Source organism: Callithrix jacchus, chromosome 9 (assembly GCF_049354715.1).
Source record: "Callithrix jacchus isolate 240 chromosome 9, calJac240_pri, whole genome shotgun sequence".
Classification (NCBI taxonomy): domain Eukaryota; kingdom Metazoa; phylum Chordata; class Mammalia; order Primates; family Cebidae; genus Callithrix; species Callithrix jacchus.
This window is the reverse complement of record NC_133510.1, coordinates 34,625,562-34,638,603: the sequence shown is the minus strand read 5'-3', so window position 1 is coordinate 34,638,603 and position 13,042 is coordinate 34,625,562. Positions and strand designations below refer to the sequence as shown.

At 35.5% G+C, this 13,042-nt stretch overlaps 1 protein-coding gene across 6 annotated transcripts in view; it reads left to right on the top strand.

Moving 5' to 3' along the window:
• CNTN1 (contactin 1) overlaps nt 1–12,617 on the top strand; it is a 376,715-nt gene extending 364,098 nt beyond the window's left edge. For all 6 annotated transcript variants that reach the window (XM_035255799.3, XM_054238172.2, XM_035255801.3 and 3 more), the window contains one exon: nt 10,215–12,617. In XM_035255799.3, the coding sequence (XP_035111690.1) occupies nt 10,215–10,291 (77 nt within the window). In that variant the 3' untranslated portion in view covers nt 10,292–12,617. The remainder of the gene's footprint in view (nt 1–10,214) is intronic.
• Nucleotides 12,618–13,042: the final 425 nt, after the last annotated feature.

Here is a 13,042-nt window from a genome sequence, read left to right as displayed (position 1 = left end):
TATTCAAATAGGAAAGGTGGAAGCCAAATTGTCTCTATTTGCAGACGACATGATAGTATACCTAGAAGACCCCATCGCCTCAGCCCAAAAACTCCTGAAACTGATAAACAACTTCAGCAAAGTCTCAGGATATAAAATCAATGTGCAAAAATCACAAGCATTCATCTACACCAATAACAGACTTAAAGAAAGCCAAATCAAGAGCGAACTGCCATTCGCAATTGCTACAAAAAGAATAAAATACCTTGGAATACAACTCACAAGGAACGTAAGGGACCCCTTCAAGGAGTTTTACTCTTTCTCTTTATTATTACCCTCAAACACCAATAGTCTCCCCACAAAAAGAGAGAAGCAAAGCAATAGAACAAGCAACTTTTGTAGGGGGATGATTGCGAGGGACAGTCTTTCTTTGTCTGTAAAGAAACCCACAAGGCCATTTATCTGTAGTTTCTGAAAATGTCCACGAAGTCCTAGTCACAGTGTTCAAGTGGTCCCTCAAGCCTTGCACTGAAGAGGAACCATTAACCTTGGCATCGTGGAACACATACATTTCAAACTTGCTCTCTCGCTCTACTTGTCTTTTTGCCTCAAAAACTAATTTGGAGAAGGTGAGGTAGAGGCAGTGGAAGGAATAATTTGCACTTTTTTTTGTAAGTATGGCAAAATGAAGTGGGCATTTGAAGTTCCCAAAATTTCTAACTTTGATTGAGGTTGGTAAAAGTTAACCCTGGTGGCAACTCAATGTAGTCCATCAAGTTAGGGCTGCAAATGTGAGAATGTTCTGTCAAACAGCTATTTGCAAAGCCAAGTGCAAAGATTATCTAATAAACTGGCTCTGGTCATTGGGTAATTAATCACAAATGAAAAACTTCAATGTTATTTGTAAAAGATTGTATATAAGTTGGGAATAAAATAAACCCATGAAATACATTACACATATGCTGTATATTCCATAGACTAGAACCCAGATACCAAGGTCTGGGTCTTCTCTGTCTCATTCCAGACTGAGTATGTTCTCACTAAATAATCTAATATCTTTTTAAATGAATAAACTACATTTTATATTGCAAATTCACAATTAATAGATATTTTTACCATGCATTTTAAACCGACTCCCAATTTTACAGATAAGTAAATGTAGTGCAGAGAGATTAAGTACCCGTGAGAGCCACACACTCAAGTGAGTGGTAACAGCATTCAGATAGAATTGTCTCACCTCAAGTCTCATGCTTTTGTGCAAATGTCACCTTGCATTTCTAAAGAAGTAGGTAAGCCAATTTTAAAAGTCCTCATAATAATGGTCTCATCTAACCCAAAACATCAAACTAGAGCTTGTTGAGCATGTGCTTATTGATCAGGAGGCAGCTAGAAGTTGCTTTTATATTTCCTAGCAAGTCAATTGGAAATTACAAGTCAATCACTCTATTGGAAATGCTCACTCCTTTCCCAAAAAGGAAATGCATCCTTGTTATCTGGCGTTTTCTGATAGGGAAAGGGCCAGAGTCAACAGTAAGGAACAAATACAACTGCCAGGATAAGCTGCCAGAAAACTATGCACCTCTGCCAAACAAAAATCTATTTTGCTTGGCATGTGGGTTTGGGTTCACAATCGTCAAACAAGTACAAACAGCAAGATTAGCGGGCTTCACTGGATGGAAAAACCCACCAAAGCCACTGCACTTAGACGATCAAGCACTTAATGTACATTTATAACTAATATCAACTTTGATTAGCATAAATAAGGGGAAATATAATAAATATGTTTGCAAACTTTATGGCTAAGTGCCATATAAAACATATTTATTATATTTCCCCTTATTTATTCTCAAATATATTATGGTTTGCCTAGAATTATAGACTCAGAGTTGTAGTAGGAACCTTAAGACTTACAACATTGAACCGTATCATTTTACAAAAGGAAAATTCACTTCCTCGAGAAGTAAAACAGCCAAAGATCACAGCAGCATCAGAACCATGTCTTGAGCCCAAATATTCTCTGTTGTTAGTTATATAACTAGCTATTGACAGAACTGGAAGTAGGTCTTAAGCTGTCTTTTTTCTTCTCTACTTAGCTGAGTATTTGAGTGTTGCTATCTCAAATAGGCAAATGGAGATAAAATCATCAAAAGCAAAATAAGCAAGCTGATACACAGACAATAAAACAGATATTTTAGGGAAAAACCAAAAATCATCAAATGTGGAAAAATTCTGCTGAACCTCAAAGATCAAACACATTATATTTTCTGATTTCTCTTTGGGTTTCCTTTTTAGAATCTCTTAAAACCAATTAGTGTGAATATCCATCACTTTCTTTTGTCAAAGTCATGAAGTTAATGCTTATAGTAATTGATCTAAAATTGAAAATTACATTAGCATTTTCCCCAAGAAACTGGTTTGGAGCCAACTCAGCTAACTTTCTAAAAAGTCACCTCCTTTAATCTTTAATGACATTAGACCATTTATAAAAATAACAATATTTATATATGGTTCAAAGAAGATGTTAAGAGCAACCTCACTAAGTTAAAGCAGTTTTACTGAAAACTGGATGCTAGTTTCAAGGCAAGTACAACTTTTCTACCTTACGGGTTTGTAAGTTTACATGTCAACTCCCTTCTATACTTGCATTTAAACAGGATGGAAACCTTGAAAGAAAACAAATTACTTAAGAGAAAATGTGTGAGGAGAAAGAGACAAAGATGAGACAGGCCAAAAAATGAATCCAGCAATAATAATTCAAAGATTCCTTTGTTTCAGACATTTCATAAAATCTCAGTTAAGACATTTAAAACATTTGTTTTTACCTCAATAGCTTCACACTGACCAAGTGTTAACTCTAGAAGTAAATTAGACTGCATGAATTTTTTAAAAGCATAATTGTCAGAAAATTAGCCGTACAGTAAGATTTCATTGTCTCAAAGTAAAACATACCTCTGCTTCTTTTAATGTTTGTTTTCACACATTTCTACCATAAAATTTAGTAAATACCTAACTGATTTCCTCACCTGTTCTGACAGAAACAAACACAATTTAGTAATTTGCAGAATGGAACACCGCCAGTAAAAGACAATCCCAGAAAATTCCCAGCTGGTTAGACCAAGTCCAAAACAAAGCTCTTCACTGCGATTTCACCATTTTTTTTCAGACAAATTCTTATGAGTGATTAAATTTGCAGTGGCAAACTCCTACTGGGCTTTCCTGCACAAATAAATAGGATAAAAAAACGCTGAAAATTTCTGATGCTGCACCTACCTTGACTGCGTCCCGGTGGTTGCTCATAAAACATGGCTCCAGTACTCTGAGAAGTTCACTGAAATTGTTGTCTTCCACACTGCCTTTCTTGTATTTATTAGCCTCAAACAATTGAAAATAGTTAACAGCTGAGAAAGGCAAGTTGGAGCGGTTTTAAATGATACAGGTGAGCAAAGACTAGAAACACGCTTTTCCAATTACCACATTACCAGAAAGCACACTTTTCCACACCTGTGGACTGAATAGTATTCCTGTGTTATGGTCCTTGATAGGAAGATTACTGTGGTCAACAAGTTTGGGAGATACTGATTATCCCCTATTGCTTTGGTGATTCTCAACATACACTTACATGTACTTTTTAGGTGAGAGTAGTCTCTTTTTTGCCCCAGAACTCCTCTTTTGCTCCTGGATCCACACAGCCCTTTCACTGGGGAAAAGTACTGTTTCTCCTGAGATAAGAATGAAAGCTGCCATCTTCTTAAGTGGCCCTGCCTCCTTGGCCAGAGTGATTGGTTGGGGGATGGAAACCTTCTCCAAGCTAGTTCAATCAAAGAAGCCACTAACTCAGACACAGCTATTGGTCTGGGGATAGGTGTGTGACCTGATGTTTGCAAAGCAGAGCCTTTCCTTACGAATGTTTTACTGGAGTTGGGGTAAAAGATAGCCCAGTCTGTTAGCTATTAAGAATACATGATGTGAGCTAGGAGCTCATGTCTCTCTTAAGAGATGTCAGTCTGAGAATGTGAGGCAAATTGCAACAGAAAAGGTGAAACCAGAGACTCGGAAGAGACGTGTTCAGTTCTCGGCTCCAGGTGTCCCTCAGGCCAGTACAACACCAGCTGTCAGGTTGGAGTTCTGTTCCTTAAAACCAAAGACCCCTGACTACCATGCTACACAGAAGGTAACAATGGAGCTGGAAGCTACACTATTACAAAAAAAAATTCAGTATGCCCAGCTTATGCTGTTGTTTGCTCTATTTTATCCAGCCACTTTTCCAGAAATACAGTGCAGGCCTAGAGCAAGAAATAAACATTACCAAATGTAGTACAAATTGCTACCATTTACTGGGAGTTATCTATTAATCATGCATTTCTGAAACACTTTACATAAAGCAGTTATTTTCAAACCATAATAAGCAGAGCCCCACATGTTCTATGGTGTGATGGGGTTGTGGGGAAGTACAGGTGCCAGCATGAACACAGAGAAGACAAAAATCTGGTGGTCTCCTACTCCTAAACCCATCTTTGAGTAAAGTACCCCCCATTCACCCACTTCAATAGTGGATTTCCACATATACTTCTGAGGAAAGGTTATGCTGCATATGTATTGTGTGATATGCCATGAGACATATTATTTTATGGTTGAATAAATGAAGGTTTAAAAAAAATTAAAGAACACGCTCAAGATTACCCAGCCAGTAGAAGGCAGAGATTACTACAAACAACTCTATGCAAATAAACCAGTAAATCTAGAAGAAACTGATAAATTCCTGGACATTTACACCCTCCCAGGACTAAACCAGGAAGAAGTTGAATTCCTGAATTGGCCAACAAAGTCTGAAGTTGAGGCAGCAATTAATAGCCTACCAACCAAAAAAAGTCCAGGACCAAATGGGTTCACAGCCAAATTCTACTAGATGTACAAAGAGGAGCTGATACCATTCCTTCTGAAACTATTCCAAACAATACAAAAAGAGGGAATCCTCCCTAACTCGTATTATGAGATCAACATCCTGATACCAAAACCTGGCAGAGACAAAAACTATAAAAATTTCACACCAATATGCATGATGAACATTGATGCAAAAATCTTCAATAAAATACCAGCAAACCAAATCCAACAGCACATCAAAAAGTTTATCCATCATGATCAAGTAAGCTTCATCCCAGGGATGCAAGGGTGGTTCAACATACACAAATCTATAAATGTAATCTATCACATAAACAGAACCAAAGACAGAAATCACATGATTATCTTGATAAATGCAGAGAAGGCCTTCAACAAAATTCAACAGCCCTTTATGATAAAAACCAAGGAAATAAGAGCATACACAAACAGATAGAATGTTTTCTGTTTGTGTATGCTATACATACTCATGGTTAGGAAGAATCAATATCATGAAAATAGTGATACTGCTCAAAGTAATTTATAGATTTAATGGTATCCATATCAAGCTATCAGTGACTTTCTTCACAGAATTGGAAAAAACCACCTTAAACCTCATATGGAACCAAAAAAGATCCTGCATAGCCCTGACAATCCTAAGCAAAAAATAAAAATAAAACTAAGCTGGAGGTATCACGCTACCTGACTTCAAACTGTATTACAAGGCTACTGTACTCAAAACAGCATGGTACTGGTATCAAGACTGAGATATAGACCAATGAAACAAAACAGAGACCTCAGAAAAAAAGAACTCACAATTACAACCATCTGATCTTTGACAAACCAGACAAAACCAGGCAATGAGGAAAGGATTACCTATTTAATAAATGGTGTTGGGAAAAGTGACTAGCCATATGCAGAAAGCTGAAATTGAATCCCTTCCTTATACCTTATACAAAAATTAACTTTAGAGGGGTTAAAGATTTTAATATGAGGCCTAACACCTAAAAACTCTAGAAGAAAACCTAGACAATACCATTCAGGACATAGGCATTGCAAGGACTTCATGGCTAAAACACCAAAAGCAATGGCAACAAAAGCCAAAATAGACAAATGGGATCTAATTAAATTTAAGAGCTTCTGCACAGCAAAATAAACTATCAATAGAGTGAACCAGCAATCAACAGAATGGGAAAAAATTTTTGCAATCTACCCATCTGACAAATATGGGTAGAATATCCATTATCTACAAGGAACTTAAATTTACAAGGAAAAAACAACCCCATCAAAAAGTCGGCAAAGGATATGAACAGACACTTTTCAAAAGAAGACATTTATGCAGCCAACAAACATATGAAAAACAGCACATTATCATTAGTTATTAGAGAAATGCAAATTAAAACCACATTAAGATACCACCTCACACCAGATAGAATGGCAATCATTAAAACAACAAGAGACAACAGATGCTGGAGAGGATGTAGAGAAATAGGAATGCTTTTACACTGTTGGGAGTATAAATTAATTCGACCATTGTGGAAGACAGTGTGGTGATTCCTTAAGGATCTAGAAACAGAAATACCATTTGACCCAGCAATCCCATTACTGGGTATATAACCAAAGGATTATAAATCATTCTATTATAAAGACACATGCACATGTATATTTATTGTGGCACTGTTCACAATAGAAAGACTTGGAACCAACCCAAATGCCCATCAATGTTAGACTGGATAAAGAAAATGTGGCACATATACACCATGGAGACTATGCAGCCATAAAAAAGGATGAGCTCATGTCCTCTGGAGGGACATGGATCAAACTGGAAGGCATCATTCTCAGCAAACTGACACAAGAACAGAAAACCAAACACCTCATGTTCTCACTCATACAGTGAGAACACAGGGACACAGGGAGGGGAACATCACACACAGGGCCTAGGGGGTTGGGAGCTAGGGGAGGAATAGCAGGGGTTGGGGGTTTAGCGGAGGGATAGCATTAGGAGAAATACCCAAGGTAGATGACAGGGCGATGGATGCAGCGCAGCAATCCACCACCATGACACGTGTATACCTATATAACAAACCTGCACCATCTGCACATGTACCCCAGAACTTAAAGTATAGTAAGTAAATTTTTAAAGGAGAAATATATAACCCCCTTCTTTGCTGAGGTTCCAAGAAGTTAGAGAGATTATGCAATAGAGAATAAAATAAAAAGAAATATCAGGGGTTCCACTGAAGATCACAGTGGTTTCCTCTAACCATATTATTTTTCCTTAGACACCCTGTGTTCTGTAATCAAAAAATATTCAGGGCCTTCAATGGAGGTGTAACTCAATCTTGAACATTATAGTTTGAGTCCTTTCTATGGTACTAGGCTTGGTATTAGTCAACAGAGCTAAAATATAATTTGGATATCATCTCTGTCCTGAAGTTGTTCATAATCTAGAGATATTAGCAGTTGTGATCACAAAATGTGACACCACAAAAAGAAAAGTATATCAGTAATAGGCAAGCAATAAAAACAGAGACTGCATCAAGATGTCCAGATTGAAGCATCAGAAAGGAGGTTTGTATTAAAAAAACAAGTAGAGCAGTTTTCTACTTATCAAAAGCTTGCAGTACCACTCAGCTTTTAATTAAAATTTCTGTTTTCAATATATCTCTCTCCCTATAGCAGGAATTCTTCCTGAAGGAAGTACTAAGTCAAAGTTTAGATTTAAAAAAATCAATAAAATCCCATGGAAGAGATATAGTACTCCAAATTGGTTTTATATTTCTTCTGATAGAAAAAAATTATTCAAAGAGCAAAGATTTGTTCATGGTTTAACATTCATCAGCTATGTGAAAAGCAAAATACACGTTTACTATATACCATGTAAGTATCAGAATTATGGTTGATAGCAGTATTCTGATATGTATGTTGTTAGACTCAAAACCAATACATATTGAAAAGCTCCTCAAGAATATGTGTCATTTAAAATCACTTTAAATAGTATTTCAGTTAGGTCTCTAATTTCTGTTTGGAATGTGGAAGAAAATTGAAGATGAAGACCAAAATTACATAAGCTTGAGCCATTAGAGAAATTAAATGTAACACAGGTAAACATGGAGACTTTAAAAAAAAATAAATCAAATATCCTGATGTCAAAGCCACAAATTATGAAATCGTATTTGGTTTTCATACTAACACCAAAACATCAAGATGGCATCCACAATTAACTAAATTTCTATTAAGCAGCCACAGTTTGTACTTTGCCAACCCACATATTCAGGCAAGTACATAAACGTGTCCCTGACACAGATGTAATTTGTGGTCAAAAGACAGAGCATTGTGGAAACCCTGCAGTCATCCTCAGACAAAAGGCTTCAGGATAGATCGTTTACACTGGGTCAAATAATGAAGTTTAAATATTTTGCTGCATGATTGAGGATTGTTATTGGGCATCATATCAGAATAAAATAATGTGTGGGCTGTGGCATATTTTAAAAAATATACATAAGAATAAGAAGACCTCTTTGAAGCAGCTTATGTGGTAGCTGTTTTTCCTATGACATTTATTATTTTTCTTCTGTGCCCTTGTCTTGACACATTAAATGCAGAGTGCAGTGTCCTTCTGCACTTCTAAAACTGGTCCCTTGCTAAAGTTATCTGCAGGAACACAGGAGAGAGGCCAAAAGAACCATGGCCTTTGCAGCTGGACAAATCTAAATTCTAATCCTATCTCTGCCCTCTAGTGACTATTGGACTTGAGCAATTCATTTTTCCTGACTCAGTTACAAAATATATAAAGTTGGAGTAATAAGACTTACCACTCTAGCTTGTTGTAGTCACGTCATAATATGCATAATGAGCCAACATAGAGTCTGTCTCGTAGCTGACTATAGGGCAGTAAGTAGCATCTCTCATAGTTGTTAAGTTTACCATTGCTGTAGATAATGTCCTTAGGAGCTCCGCTACTTGAGGGCTGTTTATATTGCCATTGTTATCTGCCCTCACTTTTGGACCCTCAATTTCCTGCTAATTTCTGAGAACCACTTTATCTATATCTGATCATGCTTTCCCTCTTGTGTTTGCAGGCAGCACCAAAAGCAACAAGCAGAGCAATGTTGAAGACAAGCAAGTAGACAGACACTATTATCTTCCATCTTTTAGGGAACATGAATGTGCTTTTAATAACCAGAGATTCAGGAGAAATGCCCTAAATCTCCCTGAATGTAAAAGGACTATGCCAAAGAATGAGCTGTTTATAGTCACTTTTAATATGATAGATAATAATGATTTATTAGATGGTTTCAAGTTTAGAGAATAAACTTCCAAAAATTAACAAAAACTGTTACATTTGTAAGCCATTGACTATATCTTTTAGGCCTTCACTCATTCCAGCAATATGTTCATTGAAGATAGTGTCAGTCAGGCATGGTGGCTCATGCCTGTAATATCAGTGCTTTGGGAGGCTGAGGCAGGAGGATCACTTGGGCTCAGGAGTTTGAGGCTGCAATGAGCTATGACTGAACCACTATACTCTAGCCTGAGCAACAGAACAAGGCCCTGTCTCTTAAAAAAGTAATTAATGTATTAAAAAAGAAGATAGTACCTAATAGGTGTACACACTGAGAAGAAAGAGTATGACTTTTTGGTCCTACTTCATAGCAGTTTTTCAAAAATTCTCGAGTCAACAGGACCTGGACCCATAAACTTACTTGACTATAGGAGCAGCCCTTCTAAGTGTCACCCAAGATGTGAAATAAGTTCATAGCATATTATAATTCATCATTTCAATTTTTAATTCACAGTATAATATCTCAGGGCAATTGTTCTTTAATAAGAATTGAATGAGATTATTTAATATGATCAGAAATACATTCCTTAATTCATTGTGTATAAATATATCAATATCTTAAAACCATTGGCATATGAAATTATGCAAGACCTACCTAGCATACCTATGTTATCATTATCCGAGGAAACATTGGCAGTATTTTTACTGTATCTCTTTGTCATATTCTTTTAAAGCTTACTTTTTATTTTAATGTATGTATATGTGTTTCTTGACCTTTTGCCATCTGGTAGGAATTTGGGACTGCTGGATCATAAGGACAACACACACATCTGCAATATTATTTTAAACGATTAATTTAATCATGTTGTATAAACAGTTCACATGGTCTCACACACAAAATCTGATCAAAAGCTTTTGTTTTTCTTAAATCATGTAACAATAAGAGACTCTGTTTTATAAAAGGACCCATTTGCTTTCCAGGACTATGTCATCTTGCCTTAGCCAAAGCAGACTAAATGAGCAACAGTGATGTTTACTAATGAAATAATATGCACACTTCTGGTTTACCTTGTAGGTGCACCCACCCTATCTCCAAGTCTTCTCGGCTTACTGCTGCCTGCCCTTGGCATCCTTGTCTACTTGGAATTCTGAATGTGTTGTGACAACTGCTGTTCCCATCCGAGCTCAGAAGACACCCTTCATCCCTGGGATGACCACAATTCCTTCCGATTTCTGTGGCTCCATCCTAAGCCAAAAAAATTATACTTTAACAAGCTATTCAACTGATTTACAACACACAATGATGACTGAGGCATTCAGGAACCCCTTCATCCAAAAGAATAAACTTTTAAATGGATATAAATGATTTTTAACTCGTTCCAATATGCCTTATAAACCACTTAACCTGATTCTGTGACAATTGCATGATTTAACCCAATGGAACAAGTTACAGTGTTCAATTCAATACTATAGGCTGTAGAGTGAAAGTCAAATCACCATATACAGGTGCTTTAAATTTAATAACAAGTTGTGAAATATAATAGAGATTGAAATGTTGGTCGTATGTGGTAAATGTAAGAGTAATACAGTCTCTTGTACTTTCCTCGCTATTTTGGGTACTGCATATTATTGAATGGCCCCTATCATTCATGACGTCCTGAGTTTTCTTGAAAAGACAATAGAGTGTAACAAATATTGTCATAAATTCCATTATCAAATCATGAGTTGAAAGAGTTTGATTACTGAAAACCAAATTCTAGAACTTACTATCAGTATTCTTATTTTCAAAGTAAGTAATTTTCTAAATATTTGATTTTCAGAATCAGTTTTTTAATAGTAAAGTTAACATACCATATAAAGATTTTTTTTTACTTTTATATTCTACTCTGAAGTTATTTTATGCTTTTCTTATCAATTTCAAATCTCAAAAATCACAGCTCTTATCTAGAGTATCATGATATTGCTGTATTCATTCATATGTGGAATGACAAATTTAGAAAAGTAGAGTGCTTCCTTTTTTATTGAGATGTGACAGTCATTACATGGTTAGGAACAAGTGACAGTTAAGTAAATATTGCAACTTTGGTTTTTCTGCTTTATTCCTAAGTATAACTTTTTACTGCAGATGTCAGATCAAAAAGTCACCTAGTTGAAAAACCTACAGTATTCTTTTTTTTAATTAGTTGTAAGCTCATTTCCCACTTCAATGCAATACTGAAAACTGGCTAAAAATACCAAATCAATATATTGCTAATGGTACTTTGAAGAGTATGCAAAATTGGAAGGCCAGGAGGAGACAAATAATATGTCTTTCCGATTGTGTCTCCCAAGTGTTGGTGCTTTGGGTTTTTATAAGTTATGAAAAGGAAGATGCACATTTCTTCATTCTCCATGGTGTGCACGGAAATGTGTTTGAGTGTGGATGTGAAAGAAATCGAGTAATAAAGAATTAGCTGGCTCATGAAATAGTGCAATTTTGGATGCTTCAAGAGGTATAATCCTATTTTATTAGCACAAACTTGCTAGCTAATTAGAGTTTATCTTTTTAGAAAGGATACCGTATAGGTTCGTAAAAAATATTTACAGGAAGCAAAAGAGATCTATTACTACTTTACCCCTTTTTCTTTAATTTGTATAATTTTTGTACTATATATATCTATGTGTAAATGTTTAGAGCCTTCATTATGAAAATATCAATAAATATTTCGTTAGTTTACATTTAACTCTTTGTTATAAAATGAAACTTTTAAAAATAAGTGAAATGGATGATTTCCCAGTGGAAGTATGTAAACAGTCTTAAGATCATTGCCAGATTTCATAATATTTAAGTATTTGAAAAAGAAACAAAAAGTCTTCATACTTTAAGGAAATGAATACTCTGTATACCTTCTGTACAAATGTTTGTGTTTTCATTGTTACACTTTGGGGTTTTACTTTTGCAATGTGACCTATGTTGGGCATTTTTATATAATCAACAACTAAATCTTTTGCCAAATGCATGCTTGCCTTTTATTTTCTAATATATGGTAATAAGGAACAAAACTGGTTAGATTTTGCATGAAGTGGTCTGAAAGGTAAGAGGAAAACAGACTTTGGAGTTTTGAATTTCTGACAGAGATAAAGTAGTTAAAAATCTCTCATATGCTGATAACTCAAGCTTTTCATTTTCTCATACAGTTGTACAGATTTAACTGGGACCATCAGTTTTAAACTGTTGTCAAGCTAACTAATAATAATCTGCTTTAAGATGCAAGATTCTGAATTAAACTTTATATAGGTATAGATACATCTGTTTTTTCTTCATATTTCAGGAAAGGTGATAGTAGTTTTATTTGATACTGATAAATATTGAATTGATTTTTTTAGTTATTTTTTATCATTTTTTTCAATGGAGTAGTATAGGACTGTGCTTTGTCCTTTTTATGAATGAAAAAAAAATTAGTATAAAGTAATAAATGTCTTACTGTTACCCAAGAAAGAACAACTGTCCTTTCAATTTACCTCAGTTTAAATTTATTTTCAGAAGGTTTTCATTACAAGTTCAATAGTAGGGAATAAATATTCTGGTTAAGAAACAGTTCAATATTTCAAAAGTTCTACAAAAATTACACACATAGAAATACACATAGAGTCATTATTACATTGAAATAAGATCACCTGGTAAATAACTTCAACTCATGAAGATATCAGTGAATATCATTCAATCTAAATTGAAATACTAAAGCAAGCTGCTAGATGCTAAGAAAATGAGACTGTTTAACGCTGAATGAGCTGAGCCTGGAATAGAGGTATCTGCATAATGGCATGAATCTATAGGAGTAAATCTATAGGAGTGTAAAGCCTCTGAGTCCTGAGACAGGCTGGGCCCAGAAAACTGCATGCCAGAGCTGCCTGTGTCCTGCT